Source organism: Coccinella septempunctata, chromosome 5, assembly GCF_907165205.1.
Source record: "Coccinella septempunctata chromosome 5, icCocSept1.1, whole genome shotgun sequence".
Lineage (NCBI taxonomy): Eukaryota > Metazoa > Arthropoda > Insecta > Coleoptera > Coccinellidae > Coccinella > Coccinella septempunctata.
This window is the reverse complement of record NC_058193.1, coordinates 33523506-33548165: the sequence shown is the minus strand read 5'-3', so window position 1 is coordinate 33548165 and position 24660 is coordinate 33523506. Positions and strand designations below refer to the sequence as shown.

Genomic DNA, 24660 nt, shown 5'->3' with positions numbered 1-24660 from the left:
AATCATTGACTAGATATACTATTCTGTCAATGTTTCCAGAGCCGCCACATAAACTACAATCAGTTTCAACCATTCACAAAAATTCTCTATTAGAAGATTTTTTGAGAATTTTCAAAGGTAACACTCAATATCATAGGTTTGGACAGCTCTTAACAATATAACCTTGAACAGCAGATACTCCATCTTTGCATCACAGTTTTTTCGTGCGAAAATATTTCGAATAAGATCCATTTGTCGATCTCAATCACAATATCATATTACTGAATCTTCAAATGGTGCTCCTTCGAGGAAACATCAAGAATTCCTCGGAAACTGCATCGTTCAGAGTTCAACATCCTGTAGGAACGTTCAAACTTCAATATGTGTAGCAGACTAATTAGCACATGCTCCACGAACTCAAAACAAACTCCATTAACTGCACCAGCTGTTATGGAGGAACAAATAACGAAAATTAAGAATGTCATTCACCTACCTCAGGGAGTGGCAGATGGATGTGGCTCTAAATGGTTTTACGGGATTCAAAAACCAACTTTTCGAGCACTTAGTTTATCTCTAAGATGATGGAAAAATGAATACATTATAAGTGTTTTTTTTTTCAGACGAAAACGAATGCAAATATAGACCTTGCGATGTTTTTGCCCACTGTACGAATACGTTAGGAAGTTTTTCCTGTACATGTTATCCAGGTTATCAAGGAGATGGTTTCCACTGTGAAGGTAAGTACAGTCTTTATTTGATTCAGCTTCCAGTTGCGTTGCATCAAGAAATCAAGTTCTCTAGTCTAAATATCGTCACTGGAAAGTCACAAAGATGAAGAGGAACTATTTAAGAGTAGTGGAGTCAGAGATATCACCTCATGAATCATTTTCTTCTTCTACCATCGCCAATGAATGAAAAATTTTCCCTATTTCGCCATCAAATCCCAACACACCGACATTCAATTACTTAATGAGCATAAGCCATCGTAATTAAAACCAAGAGGCCTAATCAATTAGGTCTTTTTCTTTTGGAGGATCGTTCCAGCCATTTAATATCGGAATAATGGCACTGGTGTCACATTTATCATGGTACTATTCCTTCCCTTCCTGCTTCTATAGGTAATTTGACGATGACTGTGGGTATTCACCTCCTTTTTACAATCTCTCATAAATGTCCTCTTCTAAGCCGCATCCTATATTTAGACTTGAAGAACGACCGTGATTAACGTCCAAATGAATCTCGCTGGTGGTATTATGGACTATATAAGTCCATCGGAAAAATTTGAATTTTCATATGGACGCTGTTTATGTAAACAGTCAGTTTTTGCCCCTTTACCATTTGCAATTTTATGGGACTTGATCAGAGATATGGGGATCTTGATTATTTCATATTTTGTTCTATAAATTAATATGATCATCTTGGTACGTTCTTTCATCATATATAGTGTTGTTGCTGAGAAGGTGGATGTCATTTGTTACTGGGTGTCTTCGTGTCTTGTTATTGTTTTATATGTTGTCACATATGACCCGAAGAAGCAGCTTTCTCTCTTTGAATTGAGTTATTACGATTTCCAGCAATAACGAATCATCTCATGCTGAATCCCCAATATGTGGCAGATAAATCACTAAATTCTTTGGAAATTTATCTCTTACTGCGATGCTATTCTCGATTGTGCAGATCCAGCTGAGTGCTGTGCAACAGGAAATGTTCAATCAGTCAACCGCTATATAAATCATGCTACGCCATACGAAACCATATCTCTCTCGAGCGGTCGTAAATTGAAATACAGCGTTTACCTCACGCACAATTTAGCATAATATTCGTTCATTTAGCAATAAACAAGTATTCATAACCCATAAAATTCTACGGCGATAAATCCAACCCCTGTCATTAGAAACAATTAAATCCCTCATATCGTAAGCAGATAGGCAATATTTACCGTGCCCTTGTTGATAATACGTTATTGGTGGTATACAATGATTGATAGTTGGTGAGCTTCTATTTTTACGATGCTATGGATTTTTCTCTCAGGAGAGATTCTTGGCAGTGATTTTTTACTACTTCCTCACAAACCTTCAGCATTAACGGTCGTTTTCACATAGCCTTATCGAGCACTTGATCATGAGGTACAAATTGGTTCAATTTTGATCAAGCAATCATGTTCAAGATCCAAAATCATTTGTCCACTTTCTTTACAGTGATCTGGGTAATTGACGTTGGGCACTTGACTCTTTTCTTCCTTATACAGGATGAGTCTTTGACAAAATGGAAATACACTGCGCAAAAAATTAATGCACATTATGGAAATCTCAAATTTATTCTACAACTGAAGGTGTTCTCAATGATAATTATTTTTAACAGAATTATGCATGCATATGTTATCCTTTTCCAACGGTTTTCTTCAATACAGATGTTTTTTCCCAGCAGGAATAAAAAAAGATGATATTACCGGATTTTGAATGTATTGGCTCCATTCTAAAATCAGTTTTTCTCGATCATTTCTAGTGATCAATAGTTTCGTTTGATTTTCTACACTCGATCGCTATGCAACGCGAAACACGCAATTTGACCCAAGAGGAATGTGCCCAAGCGGTAGTTTTGCGAGAAAAAGGGTGGACGTACACAAGAATTGCAGAAAGGTTTGAAGTTTCCCATACAAGTGTGTCCAGAATGTTGCAGCGATTCAGGGAGACAGGTATGAATGTCCGAAGACCAGGACAGGGTAGACCACGGGTAACAACTGCCATTCAAGAACGTTACTTGAGAGTTTCTTCGTTGAGACAACGGTTTGCAACCGCTCGCCTCCTTCAAATTCAGCTTGAGCAAACTCATGAGGTGCAAATTAGCACTCAGACAATAAGAAATCGCCTCAGAGAATATGATTTAAGGCCTCGTGTCGAGGCAAGAGGCCCAGCTCTTACCCCAGTGCATCGAAGGGCGCGTTTGGATTTTGCGAGAGAGCATATCCATTGGGAAGAGGCCGATTGGAAAAGAGTTCTCTTCACAGATGAGTCTAGATTCTGCCTCTACCATTGTGATCGACGTTCCCTTGTATACAGACGTAAGATATACTCAGTGCAATTTCCTGAATACTACTGGTTTCGGGGGAGGATCGATTATGTTGGGGTGGAATATCTTTGACTGCTCGCACAGACCTAGTGGTCGCTGATAATGGAGCTATGAATGCTGATAAGTATATAAGGAACATTCTTGAAGAGCAAGTAGTGCCATTTGCCCCATACATTGGTGAAAATTTCATTTTTATGGACGATAATGCCAGACCCCATCGTGCGCGCATCGTTCAGGAGTACCTTGAAGAGGTTGAAGTCTCTCGAATGGAATGGCCAGCAAGAAATCCAGATCTCAATCCGATTGAGCAGGTTTGGGACAACCTCAATAGAAGGCTGAGAAGTTCAGAAAATCATCCAGCTACTCTTAATGACTTAGGAATCCAACTCGGAGAAATCTGGGTAGGATTAGATCAGAACATTTTAAGATCACTCATTTTGAGTATGAACCGTCGTTGCCGAGCTGTAATTAACGCAAGGGGTGGAAATACCAAGTATTAAATCACTTATCAGCATTTCAGTATTTTGAAAATTGTTCATTTCTCTTCTTTCACATAAGATTCGGTGAAATCCTGAATTTTTCTCCCATTTAATGTGTCTTATTTCGTTCAAAACCTTCCCGAGAGATCATAAAAAATAAGTTATAAAGTCAATGTAGAGTTAACTTTCATTGAAATTGAGATTTTAAGAATGTGCGTTAATATTTTTGCGCAGTGTATTTCCTGTTTATTTGAGTTATGAAAGATGGAAGAATTATTCAAATATACCTTTCTGGAGGTAATGATTTGAATCAATCAAATCCCACATATACAACAACAAGCATCTCATATTCAATGTGTGGCCTGAGAGAGGTACCAAAAGCAGGTATAAAGAAACATTATCCCTTCATAATTCAATTAAATAAAGGGGTTAAAGGGGCCGAAAAATCTTGGAATTACACATTGAGAATACGACGGGTCTCACATGAAATGCTTTGTACCTGAAGCTCGTTTTTGGAGCGTGCCAGACAAGGGGCGTTTATCATAAACATTAATCAACGTTTCCTTGAAGAATTTGAGGTATTCTGAAGTATCTGACTCGACTGCAATCTTCGGGGAGCATAGTTGAATAATTTGTGGATGAAGAGTCCTATTTTCTACAAATATTGGTACAAAATTCAGTCGGAATCTTCTATGAAGAAGAAGAATATTGACCTGTTTGGTTTGTTTTTCCGGAAAAACTGATACTCACGAAAATATCCGGTTGGAGTAATTTCTATGGGCTATCCCTGTATAATGGCTGACTTCACTGCGCAAAAAAATTAACGCACATTCTGAAAATCTCAATTTTAATGAAAGTTAACTCTACATTGACTTTATACCTTATTTTGTATGTTCTCTCGAGAAGGTTTTTAACGAAATAAGACACATTAAATGGGAGAAAAATTCAGGATTTCACCGAATCTTATGTGAAAGAAGAGAAATGAACAATTTTCAAAATACTGAAATGCTGATAAGTGATTCAATACTTGGTACTTCCACCCCTTGCATTAATTACAGCTCGGCAACGACGGTTCATACTCAAAATGAGTGATCTTAAAATATTCTGATCTAATCCTTCCCAGATTTCTCCGAGTTGGATTCCTAAGTCATTAAGAGTAGCTGGATGATTTTCTGAACTTCTCAGCCTTCTATTGAGGTTGTTCCAAACCTGCTCAATCGGATTGAGATCTGGACTTCTTGCTGGCCATTCCATTCGAGAGACTTTAACCTCTTCAAGGTACTCCTGAACGATGCGCGCACGATGGGGTCTGGCATTATCGTCCATAAAAATGAAATTTTCACCAATGTATGGGACAAATGGCACTACATGCTCTTCAAGAATGTTCCTTATATACTTATCAGCATTCAAAGCTCCATTATCAACGACCACTAGGTCTGTGCGAGCAGTCAAAGATATTCCACCCCATACCATAATCGATCCACCCCCGAAACCAGTAATATTCAGGAAATTGCACTGAGCATATCTTTCATGTGGACGTCTGTATACAAAGGAACGTCGATCACAATGGTAGAGGCAGAATCTAGTCTCATCTGTGAAGAGAACTCTTTCCCAATCGGCCTCTTCCCAATGGATATGCTCTCTCGCAAAATCCGAACGCGCCCTTCGATGGGCTGGGGTAAGAGCTGGGCCTCTTGCCGCGACACGAGGCCTTAAATCATATTCTCTGAGGCGATTTCTTATTGTCTGAGTGCTAATTTGCACCTCATCAGTTTGCTCAAGCTGAATTTGAAGGAGGCGAGCGGTTACAAACCGTTGTCTCAACGAAGAAACTCTCAAGTAACGTTCTTGAATGGCAGTTGTTACCCGTGGTCTACCCTGTCCTGGTCTTCGGACATTCATACTTGTCTCCCTGAATCGCTGCAATATTCTGGACACACTTGTATGGAAAACTCCAAACCTTTCTGCAATTCTTGTGTATGTCCACCCTTCTTCTCGCAAAACTACCGCTTGGGCACATTCCTCTTGGGTCAAATTGCGTGTTTCGCGTTGCATAGCGATCGAGTGTTGAAAATCAAACGAAAGAAAAACTATTGATCATTAGAATTGATCGAGATCAACTGATTTTAGAATGGAGCCAATACATTCAAAATCTGATAATATCATCTTTTTTTATTCCTGCTGGGAAAAAACATCTGTATTGAAGAAAACCGTTGAAAGTGGATAACATATGCATGCATAATTCTGATAAAAATAATAATCATTGAGAACACCTTCAGTTGTAGAATAAATTTGAGATTTCCATAATGTGAGTTAATGTTTTTGCGCAGTGTAGTTTTAACCAAGATTGAAGATGGTGCTTTCACCATCTTCAATCTTGGTATGAGGAAGTGAATACCAATCTATATCAGAACGTTTCGACGGATGTCACCCGAGGCTGTTGCACCACAAAGAATATCAATAATCTAATAACTTCCGTCGGGGAATACGCACGTTTCGCATAATGAACCTTAATAAATTCGCTCTCGCAATTTTACCCGCCATTGCCCATCGGATATGGCCGGGTACTGTTACGCTGCCGCGAAATGGATCCCTAAGTGGATTCCTAATCTCAGCCAGGACGATTATCGCAGTCACGACCTTCCTCGCGGCCTCCGCGATTCCCTGGTGGGTGCTGCGCGTGCGCGGTCGGGTTACATAAGCGCAACCGACGCTGTGCGGCGTGCGTGGATTATGTACTATGACCGCGAATTGGTTATAAAGTCGGATATGGCAGATGGATTGGTGACATTAGATTACGACCATGAGTAGATTGTTGGTAGACCTGTTTCTTGGTGTTAGATGAGTAGTGTATCAGAAATCGGTCAGATTCAGTCGTGTCTAGGACCTCCATCACTGCCAGAGATAAGTTTTCCCTCAGAGGTTTAGTAACCTTTACCTCATGACGAAGGCTTGCTTCAGTCAGTTGTGGATTGAGTGGAGTGCGTTAGATGTAGATGGCTTCAAGGAGTTTACCTCCTCGCTCCTGCAAGTTGCTCGTCCACAGCGTTTTTTGCGTTGACTTCCAATGACGAAGCATTCTCTCACCAACTTATCTGGAGTTTTATTCTTTTCCTCACAGAATTCGCACTCGTCATTTTCTACTAGTCTCATTCCCTTTAGGTACTTCCTGAAACGACAATGCCCTATAATCAATACAGTGAGGAGGTACAGAATATTCTTGCTTAGATCCAGAAACAACTTAGATCTGGCAGGATTAAAGCTCCCAAGAAACCTTTTTGACGTGCTCCAGTGTTGGGAGATTCCTCCAAAGTAATTTTTTACCTTGTCCTGAAAAACTCTCTTGTGAGTACACTTTCCTTCGTTATCTTCTGACTATAATTCTCGAGATGCAGAAGAAATGGATGAAAAATAGAGACATTGAGGTTGCTTTGGTAGCAAATTGACACCAATCTATGAGGCCATCGATGGTTCTGACAAATCTGGCCAAGTCCAGGATCCAGGACATCTTTGGGTCTTATAACCAGCCATTTCTGGACACTTGCCTACTAAGCGTTCGTTTCTGTTTTTTTTTTCAACCCACTAGCCTGCATGTCTCATCTGATTGTATTTCTATGAGGTACCAAAGATAATTCTAAAGACATTGTAGTTTCAGCAGTCCCATCATTACCCGAAGATCAGCTTGTTATACTTTCAGTTTTCTGGTGTTGGTCTTTGGAAATAAGACAAATCTTGTTGCCTGTGCAAGCCTAGGTATTAGGAATGTTTCTTCAGAGAATTATTCCCTTCTCTTTGTTGGACTTCTGGCTTTTATTATTCCTCTCCACGCCAAAAAGGTTCACGACAAGCAGGTGTAAATCTTTATGTACTTCTTGCAAGCTTTTAGCTAGCCACTAATACTGTTGGGTACTCCCATGTTGAAGTCATACCGTATATGCACCAGCCGAATACTCACACTGTACATTTAAAAAATGCGTTAATTATAGTCGTATCTTTTCTGGTGCCTCTCAGATCCCATCTCACCATATTATACGTTTTGGAAACTCGTAACGCATTGCATTAAGATCCCCATCACATACCATCAGCTAAATTAGCGGCCTACGATACGAAACCATTAAAAAATGTGACAAGCGACTTCCAGCCTCATGAGAAAAATTCAATCGGACAGTGTTGAGAGGCCGTCTTAAGCGCCTTCAAGTGATAATTATTTTTCCACCCATTAATTAGCAAAAACTTATTCTGAAAACGGTGAAGAGATCGCGTAATACCAAGTCCATCTCGAGACATAGTTTTTTGAATGCTCGGTATATCGAGCAGATTCAGAAGTAGGAAATTCTCTCGAACTGTACTCTGCATTTTTCTGACTTGGCTCACCGTGTAGAACGCCCGAAGGGTATTGGCTAAGCCGTTATGAGCGCGTGGATAATTTTATTCTTCAAGATTAATTTCCTTCATCTGATACCGTGGTAAACTCGATCCAGATTCTTTGTAGCTTAAGAACAATGGTTTAAGTATACGCCAAACTGAAACTCTCGTGAATTTTGAAGAAGAACCGTGTCTGTTTTTGATTCGAACTAGAAAAAATTTCATTACGAGTTTATTCAGATTAGAATTGCAATAATAAATAGTTCAGGGTTGTTTTCTATTGAGAACTACGAGGAACAATATGGCGATAAGTACTTGAAATTTTTCTCTTTTTTTTCCTAGCAGACTTCAAATAGTCTTGTACTGTAAATGCTCAACAATAAAGTGCATATTTGCCTAGTCACTCTAGTGGTCCATCTGAAACGAGATACCATCAATCGAAATTGCTAATCATCTATTTTCATTGCCGCAATGTGTCCGATAGAATCTTCGCAAACAAAAATCTATTGTTGGACAATTTGGCAGTCGTTTAAGGTTGCCTTGCGGCTTCGACTATGGATGAAATTGTTCTTGTGGTCGTCTACGTGCTTAGTTGTGAACTGTCAGTACAGCATCCGCATGCTAGCCAGAGTTGAAGGTCGCCATTTTCAAGTTCAAAGCTGAGGATTACGAAGAGTCTTCAATAACGATCGGAATAATTGTAATCTCAAAATTTCTGATGAATTGGGAGATTTCAACCTGTTTTAGAGTAGGGCATCGATTATGACAGTCATTCTTTTCCTATCCAATTCAAGGGGATCAAAAAATTGTTGAATTAGTCCAAAAAAAATGTGTGATTCTTGGGTTATCTTTGTCTGATTAGTCCTTCGAAAAATATATCTGATAAAGATGAAAATATATTTTGGATTATATGAAACTTGCAATGTATATGTTTTCTCGAGATCTCAGATCTCAGCAGGACAGCTGGACCCAACATTTTTTATGACGATTTTCACGATTCATACCAGTTCTTAACAGAACAGCTACCTGTCCAGTAAAACCACCTGAATTCATTTTTATTTCCCTTGATTTTTTTTTTCATTTTCGGCGCTAATGAACCTGGACCATACGATACCAACCCATTACTGTGAAATCAATAGCGGAAGGACTCTACCAAAACGTCTTCTGGTGGCCGTTGAACCTCAACATAACGTTCATACCCGAATTTAACGGTTTTTTTCTGAATCCACACCGTCTCCCATTGATAAGGTAGCGGAACTATCGTGTAATAAATTATAGATTTAAGAGATACGTAGCCTACGGTGCGAGATTTCGGATTACGATCATTTTCCTCCTTTTTTGCACGATATATCATGCCTAATTGTGAGCTATTAGGGGACTGATGCCTATATTTTCGGATTAGAACGCCTATTATTTATGAGTCCCGAAATTATTGGCGTCGGAAGTCGTTTGAGTTCAACGAATTGGATGTGAACAGATTTAATCTCTCAAAAACTCTCTTAAACCACCGTTGTGTACCAGAGAAATCGGTATTTGAAGTAAATTCGAAAGAATATGCAGTTATACGAGGATATATTGAAAAATTCTCAGCCTATTATAGAACCAAACAAAATTTCAATGTCAAAATATTTTATTACTCAACATATTCTCCTCTTAATTCGATTCATATATTACATTTATTACAGCGAACCTGCAACGTCTCTAGACCTTTCAAAAAAAATTTTTGTTCTTTCTCTGCCAACCAGACCTCCACAACTTTTATTACCTCTTCGTTAGAAGAAAATTTTCCGAACTTTAAAACTTTTTTTCAGTTGAGGAAAGAGATGATAGTCGGATGAGGCCAAATCTGGTGAATAAAGGGGGTGTTCTAGTAATTCAAACCCTAAATTACGAATTTTTTGCATGGCATCATAAGATTTGTGTGCAGGGGCGTTGGCCTGCAAGAACAAAACACCTTTGGATAGCTTTTCGCGTCTTTTCTCATCAATTTTTTCCCGTAGAGTGGCCAGTAATGTCGAATAGTAATCTCCAGTAATTGTTCTACCCTTATCCAAAAAATCAATCATGATTACTCCATGGCAATCCCAAAAAACCGAAGCAAGAACTTTTCCAGCAGATTTTTGGACACGAGACTTCTTAGGTCTTGGAGAACCAGAGTGTCGCCATTCCATCGATTGTTGCCTTGTTTCTGGATCGTAGAAATATACCCAAGTCTCATCCATAGTAAAAATTCGGTTTAAGAAGTCTACATCTTTTTCAAATCGAGCACAGATCGAAGGCGATGCTTCTACCCTTGCACGCTTTTGGTCAACTTTCAAACATTTGGGGATCCATTTTGCAGCAATTTTTCTCATGTCCAAATTGACGTGAACTATATGATGAACGCGTTCGTATGAAATAATCCGTGCTTCAGATATCCGTTTTAGCCCAATTCGACGGTCTGATAAAATCATGTCATGAACTGCATCGATATTTTCGGGGACTGACACAGAAACTGGCTTTCTCGATCGGTCATCATTTTCAATAGAAAATTTACCTCTTTTGAAGCTTGTAGTCCAATTTTTCACGGTCGCATACGAAGGATATTGATCACCAAGAGTATTAAGCATATCTTCGTAAATCTGCTCAACTCTTAACCCTTTTAAATACAGGTACTTGATGATGGCTCTATACACCAATTTTTCGATTTTCACAATTTCGGTGGATATCATCTTTCTTTCAATTCATTGCGTAACTCTGGTTTACTTTTTGACCTCAAACTTCACACTGACACTTCTAATGAGTTATTGTTCGTTTGCTATGGTAACGCAATATTTTTTTTATGCATGGAACTGGTCTAGGCTAACTAGATATCAATAAATCCTCGTACATACACTTCTTCCATAATTTCTCAGGCATTCTCTGCGACTTATAACACATGAAATTTTCGGTTATCTTCAGCATTACTCATTCACAGCGTGTTTTCAGCTGGTTGCCCAACAAGCAGCCAAAACTTATATGGAAAAGAAATGTCTGCAACCGTATAACTCGTTCCCTAAATTGACCGATGTTATTCGAGTGATTTGTCAAACGTCACGTCGTTTTTCTTTGAAATCATCATCGCAATCCGTTCCTCTCATGAATTATTGAGCTGAACCACCCGTGTATACCTTTCTTGAAGGAAGTAGGAACATACCAGCAGTTGAAATTCACCAAAACTTAAAATTCGATCGGTTTGTGTATAGGTACCTAATAACGTCTCCGAATTATGGTAATCCGACTGTAGAGTTTATACAAAAACCGGTATCAAAACGAAGTACTTTCGAATCCACAAATGTCCATACTTGGCGACCAGTTCTCTCTGTCATCTGCCAATTTATACAACTTATTGCAAGTGCAAAATCGCACGAAAGTGATGTATGTTATCGACTTCGCATGCCTTATGTTAATTCATTAGTCTCGGTTCGAATTTACGAGAGGTCTCCAAAAAATCCTCAACCACGTCCAAAGGATGCAAGAAATTAGTTTAGAATTCATTGTAGTCTTCATGAAACTTCCTGCTCAATGCTCTCGTTTCAACAGATCAAGAGATTTATCTGCCTATGTGACCATTTGAATTGGGAACAAATCTCCTAGCAACAACATCCTGCAACTTTAAGAGTCTATTAATTTCAGCAATAATATGGCAATTATTCATCACAAAATGAGTTCGTTCTTCAGATATCCACCTCAAGTATGAAACAACTACCGTTCCATTTAACTAAACAGTAGATCGATCTGTAAATCCTGCACAACCGGAGGTTCTAGGCCTCACAGATTTCCATATCTGGTCCACATCATCGTGTGGGCGGTGCTTGTGCCACGTATCCATCATTATTTCCTGGATTCAACCGCATTCCGGGCATCAAAAACCGAGGTGTTAATGCTAAGGTTGCCTCTCCACATCATGAGCACACTCGGCGAGTAACAGTTAATCTTCTATTACATATATTGCGTCGGTTATTAATGAACTGCGATGCTGCGTTCGGAGGTAACGTGGAGGAGTGCATCGAATCCGATTTAATTAAAGCATACGGCCGGTATAAATCTAGCTGGTTGGGGTTCCGGCCTAGGAAAGTCTGTTTGATGGGACTGTCACGCCAATGGCTCTGATGAGATTTCTAATCGGTTATCCTAGAAACGGGCAATCTTAACAACTTCGCGCTGTCAGAGCTGGATAATGAATATAATTGCTTTATGACTTATATCACATCTATCCATGATGCGAAATTTGTCCACGTTGTACTGGAGCCTGGACAATTGCTGCCAGAAAGAAGCTAGAGTTTTTCTCAAATATAGCTGATTTTCAGCTTTCAGTTTCACTAGATTTCTGGCTGAATTTCAAAGCCCATTTCAAGTTGGTACTTCATGAAGAGCTGATGCAACTACTCTTCGAAAGGCAGTTCTTGCTCTGGTTTTTTCGGCTGCTCAGTATTGTTGCCTCATTTGGGTTGATAGTGTCCATGTGCAAAATGTATTCATTTTCTCTCAGAAAAATCATCGTAGATCTAAATACATATGCTAGTAGAGCAACTCTTCTCGTAACAGATCTCGAAATTTCATAAAGTTTGTTGCAACCGTTAGGTCTTGACGAATTTTTTACTGACCCCACCTTTCTGGGAATTTTTTTTATGTAAATGTAATAGATATTACAAAAGAGCAACTCTTCTAGTAATAAATCTGAGAATTTCCATTTCGGCACAACTGTTTGGTCTTGAGGAAGTTTTAACTGAACCCAACTTTTTGAGAATTTTTTGATGGTCCTTTTTAGAGTAATTTATCTTCCAGGAGAATCATCGTAGATCTGTACGTGATACATACTCTGAAAGAGCAACTCTTCTAGTATTAAATCTGAGAACTTCATCCATTTCGGCACAACCGTTTAGTCTTGGGGATGTTTTAACTGAACCCAACTTTTTGGGAATTTTTCGATGGTCAACTTTCAAGTAGTTTTTCTTCCAGGAAAATTATGGTAGATCTAAATGTGATACATATTCTGAAAGAGCAACTCTTCTAGTAATAAATCTCAAAATTTCATCTATTTCGGCACAGCCGTTCGTTCTTGAGGAACTTTCAACTGAATCCATCTTTTTGGGAATTTTTCGATGGTCAACTTTCGAGTAGTTTTTCTTCCAGAAAAATTATCGTAGATCTGAATGTGATACTTATTTTGAAAGAGCCACTCTTCTAGTAATAAATATGAGAATTTCATTCATTTCAGCACAACCGTTCGGTTTTGAGTGAGTTTCATCTTACCCCATCTTTTTGGGAATTTTTCGATGGTCAAATTTCGAGTAGTTTTTCTTCCAATATAATCATCGTAGATCTGAATGTGATACATATTCCAAAAGAGCAGCGCTACTAGTAATAAATATGAGAATTTCATCCATTTCGGCACAACCGTTCGGTCTTGAGGAAGTTTCAACTGACCCCATCATTCAAGTCTTGTGAAATATCTCGAAATTTCATCGATCTCGGTGAACCTTTCGGTCTTGAAGAATTTACAACATCCACATCCACATTTGTTGAGGGTTCATATGGTGAAGAAATCAATTAAATAACTTATATCAGACGTAATATGCGGAAAATCGAAAAACAAACATCAGACGATTATTTCCAATCAGTTCGACTCAATTTCATTTCACTTTCCTGTTGGAGTTCTCGAAAAGCGTAAACTCTCACGGATGAGCTCACTGTCGAGTACCGATAGATATTATCAATCTACTCATCCGTTGATAATTGTTGTCCGCAGTTAATCCATTACTATTTTAAATCGAAGAGGATGACTGTAGAGGAATTCTCCTCTATACGTTCTCGTAGCCCCCAGCTAATTGCCATATTTTACTCGGTAGTTTTTGTCCGAACAAACAAATATTAGGTAAAAAACGCAGGATCAGAAAATGATCGACAGGTAAATATCGTACGATGTGAGGTCGGCAGCAAGGTTTCAATTAGTTGGAGAAATATACCGGTTGTTTTATCCAGATGAGATTTATTACTAGAAAAATTGCTCTTGTGGAAAATATTCCTTCGAATATAGAAAAACGATTTTCTTTCACCCTTCAATTATAAAATTATGACTCTCCCCCAAATTCACTCCTGGAACCGCCACTGGATATTCTTAATCTAAGAGAAACTTGAGATATCCTGTTCACAAAATGTGAACCAATTCTTTTCTTCTTTTGGAAAATTAACAATAAATCAGTATATATATAAAAAAATTCAAAATCAGGTCCAACCAACATCCATAAAATGGTGTCAACATTAGACGTTTTTCTGTAGAAAAGTAATCAGCTCTATTCATCAGTAAAATAATATATTCTTTACTCAGAGCATTGACATAAAAGAGAATCCGCTATTCATCACACTTGACATGCGTTTAGATTCGCCGATAAAAAATTCTCTTAGATAATCCCAACCCGTACTATCAAAACTATAACGTTGTCATGTCTAGAAGACCAGTTCGTTGATCCAGTATCCTGCAAGGTTGATGATCCTTTGTGACTTTATGGTTTCAGCACGCTTCTCTACAATTTCCTAGACCTGACGCAGGGCTCAACACCCAAAGCCTCTGGTACTACAAATAGCCAATATAGTGAAACAATAATCGACGAGTAAATTCGTAGTTATTAAATGTGAGCCTACGTAGGAAACTCAGGGTCGGACCTGCAGATACTCGAGCAAAAAGTAAGAACCGTTATACTGGTACTGTTCAAAGTTGTTGGATACTGTGGGACGTTAGAAAATTGCGGCGTTTATAATATCATCAGTTATGGAAGCATTTCACTACCATGACACGCTTATCATCATCTTGTAAAATCGTTTTTGTTTCGCCATTACATCATCTGTTTGAAACAATGGGAATTTACTTTTCAGGAAGTAAAACACTACCAAGAAATACCTGAATGATGCTTAAGAAAAAGATGGAAATTCATAGAAAATAAATCAATCATTTTGACAGTCGTTGTCAGATTGAGTTTGAGTCAGTTTGGCACCGATCACAGAGCGGTTGTTTTACGTTGATCGGACTCATAGAATACTGTTTTTGGCCTCGGTATTTAGGAATTTCATTTCATTATGTTCGGTCTACCAACAAGGTGGACTTCCTGACCATACGAGCATCACAGTATGACGTCATGTAGCTCCTGATTACTTACTTTCAGTGCTTTACATCCACCCATTTCGCAATTGCTATCAAATCAGTGCCACCAACTTTGGCAATCATTTCTCCGAAAAAAAAAAAACCAAACGTGGGGATATAAGGACGTGTCGTAATGAACAGAGTAAATTGATTTAATTTGCAGCGTAATGAACTACAGTTAGGACGCCCGGTGTGTGATCCTGAACGTCTTTAACAGTTATAACCCACGGACGCAGTAGTGCATATGAAATGGGCACCTATATTAGCACCTGTGGCGCGAGTACTTTAAATAATTGACTTGCAATCCAACCAGACATTATTATTTCACCATTGTCATACGTCAGAGCGATTGTTACGTGCATGACATGAGCATTGAACTCGGGAGATGTCATGGTGATTGCTCTACCTAACCTAGACCTTAGGTATTCTGATGCAGGTCCCATTCACTGTATCTTATAGTCACGTGAGAACACCTTTCGAAGTTTGAAGATGGACCTACAAGTTTTGGTGTTTAGATTAAGGAAGACGAAATCGATTTCAATATTTGTAACTTCTATGAAGAGCAACAGTTGATGACAATCTTCACATGCGCATTTTCAATGGTATTTATGGTCCCAAAACTCGAAATTTCCCAACCTCTATCTTGGAATTGTACTGATTTTCAACTCAAAAGAAAGCCACATACCAAATTGGCATAACAGTTCTCAAAATTTAATCAATCTAACCGTATTGATGACAAATTTATATTATAGAGTGATTCTACCCAAAAGTACCATTCGTAACATGAAAAATCATCACTACTTCACTACGTGTTAATCCACTTATTGAATAAGCAATATAAAATCAGAGGAATTGTTCTCTAAGGCTCTGAATAACCCATTTGGAAATGATTAATGTTTTTACGTAGCACCAGGTTACTAAATCTGAATCGTCAGTGCATATCTATCTGCCTGTTCTCTTATTCAAATAAGTTCCTCATGAAGTCCATAAACTAACGGGTACTACTTATGTCAGATCATTCTATAATGGCAACTCAATAAATAAGCTCACTTTTAATTAGAACAGGGAAGTGAGCAGATATAAATTCCTGGTAGTTGAATATCCCACCTACGTATCGATGAAGATAAGAAACCATTTATCAGTTCAACATCGAATGGCTCTGGCTGCTTTCTTTGCCAGAACCACTATTCACAAGAAATTGGAGCCATCCATTCTGTTTCTTTCAACGGACTACTTTGAATAGACCCTTATTTTACACCAATTTTATCTGTAGGCATGATAAGATCAGAATCTAAACGAAGCTATGGTTCTTTTCGAAACAGCGCTGTCTCCATAAATGTATACAATACATTCAAGTAGAAACATCGAGTTCGAGAAACATTGCAATTTCCCCATCGTTCGCTAATGCTCCACACATAAAGTTTCCAACCTAAAGGAGTTGTTTTAATTCTTCCATCGAATGAATAACATTTAGTTGTATCTGAGGATTTGGTTCAGATCAAAGTCTTTCGTAGTAAACATAATATTCAACAGAAGATACTCTGTTGGATTATATTCCAATTTCAATTCGTCTAGATCTACTTCCATTATGAATTGTCGAATATACCCGTAGTAAATCGTGTTGTAATGTACATATATGCTAAAGGAAGAGTTATTATAACCAATTAAGTAATAGGACTCGCATATTGGACGTTTTCCTACATCACCGAGGCTAATACCAAGACTAAATCGAATCGAATTTCTCACTCGTAATCTAGTAATACATTTATAATTGTGGTTATTTCGAAGTTCCACAATTTGAGTTATTACATCGTGGCTTAGAGAGCTTGATATTGATGCCTTAGAATAGATAAGGTATCCCTGATCCTGATTGAAACAAATTGCAGACATTAACGAGTGCGAGGATCCGAACATCGCTGCCAGATGTGTGGAAAATGCCTGGTGCTGCAATCTACCGGCCCATTTTCTCTGCAAGTGCAATCCTGGGTTCCAAGGAGACGGAGAAGTGCAATGTGTCGGTAAGTAATACATGAATTATGTCCCCTCTGATGAAGAAAAGTGAAATAAATAGTATTCGACCTCTCAACAACATCGAAAAAAATTTCTGGGCCCATAACCTGTTGAGAATATTGTTGTAAGTCTATGAACAGGAGTTCAAAAGCGTCCATTCGTGAATTTTTCAGATTTTTCTCAGAGAATTGTTGTTGACACGAGCCTTCGTTGAGCTCTGTACCAGTGCAACTGGTTTTCACTATTATTGGTACATATATTATGGTCGCGATAATAGAACACAAAACGATTAGGTACCAACTACCAGAAACCATTAAGGAGATCGTCGATCTTCTTTGAAAAAACGCCCATTAACCCAGGAAACTCATAATCAATTTTCAATATAATAAATCGATGTAATTTATATTTTAATCAGCGTATAAATTGCCGGCTTCAAACTTGGGCTGCCGCAGTTTTACGCAATGAAATGTGGCAGAAAATGAAAAGGCTCAGTCATTAATTTATTTATTACTTTGAGGGGAAAAGTGAACAGTCAGGTTCTACAATTCCATCGTAATATCATTAATTGGCTATTTTGTATAGGCTCACCTTTCAGCGGGTAATAACGTTAGTACAGATGCTCGGAGATGTACGCCCTTCCTATTTTTCTTGTTTAGATTAACATCAGGGGAATTTGATACGCCAATTAATCAATGAACTCACCAAGAGATCAATCTGAAGGCAATTTCAATATTTCCATCGAAGCCTTCAAAGCGGAAATTGGTATGGATGTATAGATATGGGAAATTCGACTATTTTCAATTGCCTGAGAGCTGTTCGCAAGGTTGGTGGTCATTCAGAAAGTGATCACTACAAGTGCCATTCGATAAACTGACCCTAGAGCATAATAGACTCACAAAACATCGATTGAAAGTAGCAAATTTTTGTTAACTCTAACGATCTCTTTTATGGTCTGAAAACGCCATAAAAAACTGACCAGATGCAACTCTTTTAAGAGAACCAGGGCATCGTGGTTAAGAAGAATACATATGTCAAAATCTCCAGAACTTGCCAGCTCAAGAAGCAGAGACTTCTAAGTTAAAAAAGTCGCATGACTTTAGGACCGGATCCTTGCCAGTTTCAATCAAAACATAAGGCTGCGCTCACCCTTTTCTTTGTTACATTAACCAAGAGGTGGATAGATTGGTACTGCAATTACCATTTTTGAAGACTCTTGGGGAATACAGTCGGTAAAATAGCCTCCTTCTTTCAGACATTGACGAGTGTGCCAACCCCAACGCTTGCGGTCAAAACGCTCATTGTCAGAATTTCCCAGGAAACTACACCTGCGTCTGCCCAGAAGGATTCTACGGAAACCCATACGATGGATGCGTGGACGTGGACGAATGCGATTTACCAGGCGCTTGTGGACCTGGTGCTCTGTGCTCCAACGTTATCGGTGGAAGACAGTGCACCTGTCCACCAGGTTACGAAGGAGATGCTTACACCAGTGGCTGCGTGGATGTGGACGAATGTTCAAGGTCGAACCCTTGCGGAAGAGACGCTCTATGTTCTAACCTAGAAGGGAGCTTCAGGTGTGCGTGCCCACCAGGGTTCATAGGAGATCCACTTACAGGCTGTACAGGTACGCTGGAATTCTTTTCAGTTTCAGAGAATCTCTGCAAGTTGTATATATTGTGGATAATTTTCGGAGAAACAGAAAAGCGGAGACTGATTTTCTTGTACAAAAATGTTATTTGAACCTCATCTGCATCAATTGATTCCAGTAGAAGTAACTGAATAACAATTATTGTACATTGAATTCAAAAAACTGCCTAGATCTAGGCTCTTCTCATCAGAACCATCAAGTATCACTGTCAGTTTGATATTCACGACACTCAAGCAACTAATTATTAATTAACTCAACACTCAATCACTGACACGCAATTTGAGTAATTCAAAATGTGATTAAAACTAAAAAAAACTAAAGAAAATCAATCTCTCCTGTCTAACCAACCAACCAACACAACATGTAACCCAAAATTAATACTAAAAACTTCAGATATTAACGAGTGTGACTCAAACCCTTGCTCTGCGTCCGCAAAGTGCCTAAACACGAACGGCAGTTACCACTGCTCTTGCCCGGAGGGGTATACAGGGGGAGCAGGAAGTCAGGAATGCGTGGATATAAACGAGTGTGGAAGATCGGGAGCTTGTGGAATAAACGCTAAATGCATTAACGTACCGGGGTCATACAAATGCCTCTGCCCACAGGGCTTCACCGGAAAAGGAGAATTGTACTGTGAAAGTTAGTTAAAGACGTTGAAACTCTCGTGATCCATTTTACTCAGCAATTTTTCTGTCCATCGCCTTCATATGGATATCAACACATGTTCAGTTAGCTTCGCATACATGCCTCTATCATTTTCGAATCATGTATGTACACAGATTGCGAAATTTGTTACTGCTCATAACTTCTAAACAGTCATCTCTTCTCTAATCGCATGAACAAAGTATGAAAATGAGCAAAACAAGTGGAAGTAATCAAGTAATCACGAATCATATCTCAGTATACAGCTTCAAGAAATATCACCAAAACACAATTCAATCAAGACTGATCCATTCATCAGTGGAACAATTTCATTTTCTCATATTCAATACATCCATAGCAAACTGAGAAATATTGCTGAGTAAAATTCGAATCACTTAAAAGCTTCCAAGCTATCTCTAAAAATCTCCTTTCCACTTTTTTCCTGAAGTTATTCTCCACATAACAACTGTACGACTCTTGTAGGTACTTATTATTTTATTTCCAGTATTCTTTATCTATACCTAGTAGCCTAATACTGTATACAATGTTTTTGTACAACCCTGTTCTAATTTACCTTTCAGCATACACATCTGTATTATATAATTCAGTTTCATTTTCAGCCTGTTCTGTGTATTTTTGTCTTTATCTGTTCTGTTTCTTTCAGTCTGTATTTCTGCGTAGGTTTGTTGTTTTTCTTCTGATTATTTTTAGAACATTTTCCGAATATTTTGCACACTTTGTTTAGATGTTAACGAATGTCAGACCAATCCATGTGGAAAGAATGCAGTTTGTAAGGATACAATTGGAAGTTACGTATGCGAATGTTTGGAGGATTACACTGGAGATCCATTTAAAGGATGTGATGATATTGACGAATGTACAGTTCTGGATAAACCTTGTGGGCTACATGCGGTCTGTGAAAACACATCCCCTGGGTACAATTGCTTGTGTCCACAAGGGTATCAGGCTAGTCCATCACCCAAGGTCGCCTGTGAACAGGTTAGGACTATTCTTCAATAACACCGAATAATATTTTGACCCAACATATTGAATTTTCCAGATTGATGTGAACATACTATGCAAATCTAATTTCGATTGCACCAATAACGCTGAATGTATTCAAAACCAATGTTTCTGTCAAAAAGGCTTTACACCAAAAGGTGCGACTTGTTTGGATATAGATGAATGCGCCTCTGAACCATGTGGACCTTTTGCAAGTTGCACAAACACCCTTGGAAGCTTCCATTGTGAGTGTGAAAATGGTTACGTGGGAGCTCCACCCATGGTTCAGTGTAAGGCACCGTGTGATGATGTTAAATGTGGCGAACACGCCTACTGTAAGCCAGATCGTGACGAAGCCTATTGCATTTGCGATGATGGTTGGACTTACGATCCACACAACATAGCTGCAGGATGTATAGGTAAGTTTTTTCTGTAACTCACTCAAAACGTGGTTTTTCATTGCCTGATTTCCCCAGATATCGATGAATGTGACACGATAAACGGACCTTCTGGTAGATGTGGCATCAACGCCACTTGCACTAACACCCCTGGCAGCTTCACTTGTTTATGTCCTCCAGGATTTTCTGGAAATCCTCAAAGTCAATGTCATGACGTTAATGAATGTTTATACACTGATTCTTGTGGACTTGGTGCGATTTGTAAAAACACTCAAGGGTCCTATGAATGTTCTTGTCCAGAAGGAACAGTTCCAGACCCTGATCCCAAAACGAGATGTAACGAAATTGTCACTTGTGCAAAAGACTCTGATTGTCCTGGAAATTCGATATGTAATTCCGAAAAAAGATGTTTGTGTCCTGAACCAAACGTTGGAAATGATTGTAGACGTAAGTTGATTTCACCTATGTCCATAGTTGACCCTCTTCATTCTCAATTACTTTTAGATCCTTGTGAAACCAAAGTTTGCGGTACTAACGAACAATGCACTCTGATAAACCAAGATGCCAAATGTATTTGCGAAGATGGTTTTACTGGAACTTCGACAGGTTGTGTGGACATCAATGAGTGTGTTGAAAATCCCTGTCCTTCGGGTGCAATTTGTAAGAACGAACCTGGTTCTTTCTCTTGCCAATGTCCTGGAGGCACCTCCGGTGATCCGTACAGAACGGGATGCACTAAAACTAGCACTTTGTTCGATTGCTCTGACACTAATCCTTGTCCAGCTGGGGAACAATGTATCATTGATGAATTCGTTGGGGAAAGTGTATGTATATGTGTCCAAGGTTACGTCAGGGACCACGAAACTGGAAAATGTAGGGACAACGATGAATGTACCGAATTCAGGGATAAACCAGCTTGCGGTTTGAATGCAGTATGCAAAAATCTTCCTGGAAGTTACGAGTGCCATTGCGCACCAGGTTTCAACGGCAATCCTTACCTGGAATGCGTAGAATGCAACAGCTCAGACTGCAGGTGTCAACCTCCTTATAAGTTTAATGATGGCAATTGCGTATTAGCTGGATGTGGAGCTGATGGATCTTGTCCAGATGGCGCTGAATGCATAACTATAACCGGTGGAGTAAGCTATTGTGCATGCCCGAAGGGTTTCAGATCAGCTCTGGACGGATCCTGTGTAGACATCAACGAATGCTCAGAACAACAACAAGTATGCGGTTTTGGAGCTGAGTGTTTCAATACCAGAGGTTCGTATGAATGTCACTGTCCAGAGGGATACGGTGGAGACCCATACAACGGCTTATGTGCCCCAGCACAAAAGAAATGCAGCAGCGACAACGAATGTTTGGCTAATGAACGTTGCGTACAACCAGGTGAATGCGTTTGTCCACCACCCTTCTTCACCGATCGTTCAGATCAGAACCGATGCAAAAGTCCATGTGAACGTTTCCCTTGTGGAATGAACTCCAAGTGCATCGCAAGCGATCCACCTAAATGCATGTGCGAACCAGGTTTTAGAGGAGATCCTATAGAAGGCTGTGTAGATGTGGATGAATGCGATGAAACACCTTGCGCTTACGGTGCACGCTGTCTCAACGAGAAAGGTAGCTTCAAATGTGTATGTCCTAAAGGGATGACTGGGGATCCATACAAAGGTGGTTGTATCCTTGAAAACGGAATGAGTAAAGTCGAATGCCAAAGGAATAACGATTGTGCTGAAACCTTGACGTGTGTGGATAATTCCTGCATTAGCCCATGTGCCAAAGCACGTTGCCCACAAAACGCCCATTGTGAACCTGAAAACCATGCAGCTAAATGTAAATGCAAACCAGGTTTCAAGAAAGGAAACAACGGTGGATGTGTCTCGAGTGAGTGACCTTTTTCTCATACACCCTCAAGTGGTTTTGATCAATCACTGTTTTCCTTTCAATAATGACATTGTCTCTCTTTCAGTTTGTGAGGATATTTTATGTGCACCAAGAGCTCAATGTATAGTAACATTCCATGGGCCGACCTGTAAGTGCCTGGAAGGATTCATGGGTAATCCTTTCCCAGGTGGAGAGTGTGTTACAGACGTATGTTCAAATGTACAGACTTGCCAAGAACCAAAGGTCTGTATAGGAGGTAGATGCAAGGAAAGATGTGAAGGTATCATTTGTGGAATTGGCGCACATTGCGATTCTAAAACAAACAAATGCGTCTGTAACCCCAATTTCATAGGAAATCCCGACCTTATATGCATGCCTCGTAAGTTGAAATATTTCCAAAGTTTTCGTAGTAAACTATAACCTCAATTTTATTCACAGCCATAATAGCACCGGACTGTCAACCTAATTGTGGAGAAAATGCTCACTGCGAATATGGTACGTCGAACGTTTGCGTTTGTAACGAGGGCACAAGTGGTAATCCTTACGAATCTTGCAAGGAACTTCAGAGGAACGTTTGCAATTCCAAATCGTGCGGACCTAATGCTGAATGTAGAGAAAGCTATAACAAAATTGAATGCGTGTGCTCTTTGGGATTCACAGGCAATCCATACATCGGTTGCGAAGACATTAACGAATGTGATAAAAACGTTTGTGGTCAAAGTGCTGTTTGCCTGAACACAGTAGGAAGCTACGATTGTCGCTGCAAAGAAGGCTATGCTGGAAATCCTTTCATAATGTGTTCAGAGGTTCAAGGAGGAGTTTGCAAAGATGCGGACAACTGTGATTGCAATGAGAATGTTCTATGCCCGAATGGATACTCTTGCGATAGAGGAGAATGTAAAAATATTTGTGAAACGATCAATTGTGGCCCCAAAGCTGGTTGCATCAATGGAGTATGTATATGCCCTCCAGGATACATAGGAAACCCGAACGACCTGATCGCTGGTTGTAAAGTTCAGGGTCAGTGTCATTCGGACCTTGATTGTTACGACACTGAAATATGTTTCCAGTTGGGTAAAGGTACAAGAAAATGTTTGGACGCCTGCAGTAAAGTGCACTGTGGACCAAATGCGCTTTGTGTCTCAGAAAATCATCGATCTTCCTGCATATGCACCTCAGGTTATTTCGGAAATCCGGGAGATCTCAATATTGGTTGTCAACTGGAAGAAAGGACAAATCAAAAACAATGTCGATCTGATCGCGATTGTTCAGATGGAAATATTTGCGCCATCAATATTGATGGTCTCCAAAAGTGTATCAGCCCATGTGAGACAGTTGCTTGTGGATTAAACGAGGTATGTCAACTAGACGCAGCAAAACACGCAACTTGTACGTGTCAGCCTGAGTTTGTCTGGAACCCTGTGAAATCTATTTGTGAAAAACCATCAGTACCTGATTGCAACACAGACGTAGATTGTGAACCTATAGCTTCTTGCCAACCTGACGAAATCGGTATATTGAAATGTATACCGGTGTGCTCACACTTCACTTGTCCTAACAACGCAGCTTGTATAGCTGAATCGCATAGGGGACAATGTCATTGTTTGACAGGATTCACAGGCAATCCTAACGATCGAAGTGGATGTAAACCGATAGACCAAAGTCAGTGTAACACCGATAATCAATGTCAAGAACAGGAAGTGTGTAGGAAGCACGAAAAACACAATGTACTCACTTGTAGACCTGCATGTGACTTTGTATCCTGTGGTCCAAATGCCGTTTGTATAGTGAACAATCATGTCGCAAAATGTCAATGCCCACCAGGAAGTTACGTTGGCAACCCTAACAATGCTACTGGTTGCAGATCAGTACCTTGTGTTTATAATCTGGACTGTCCACCCTCGCAACTTTGTAACAGACTGACACACACTTGCTATGATGTTTGTGATGAAGATTCTTGTGGAGATAATGCCGTTTGTATTGCTGAAGGAGGCAAAGCAACATGCCAGGTAAATACACTTCAAC

The 24660-nt window shown here is 39.4% G+C and overlaps 1 protein-coding gene across 1 annotated transcript in view; it reads left to right on the top strand.

Annotated features, from left to right (window-relative positions):
• The window catches only part of LOC123314117, a 169261-nt gene that overhangs the window by 65716 nt on the left and 78885 nt on the right, over positions 1 to 24660 (top strand). Inside the window, exons 5-14 of the mRNA XM_044899235.1 lie at positions 600 to 716; positions 16938 to 17069; positions 18314 to 18685; positions 19103 to 19348; positions 20097 to 20350; positions 20412 to 20772; positions 20830 to 21198; positions 21256 to 22635; positions 22721 to 23014; positions 23074 to 24644. Of these exons, the coding sequence (XP_044755170.1) occupies positions 600 to 716; positions 16938 to 17069; positions 18314 to 18685; positions 19103 to 19348; positions 20097 to 20350; positions 20412 to 20772; positions 20830 to 21198; positions 21256 to 22635; positions 22721 to 23014; positions 23074 to 24644 (5096 nt within the window). The remainder of the gene's footprint in view (positions 1 to 599; positions 717 to 16937; positions 17070 to 18313; positions 18686 to 19102; positions 19349 to 20096; positions 20351 to 20411; positions 20773 to 20829; positions 21199 to 21255; positions 22636 to 22720; positions 23015 to 23073; positions 24645 to 24660) is intronic.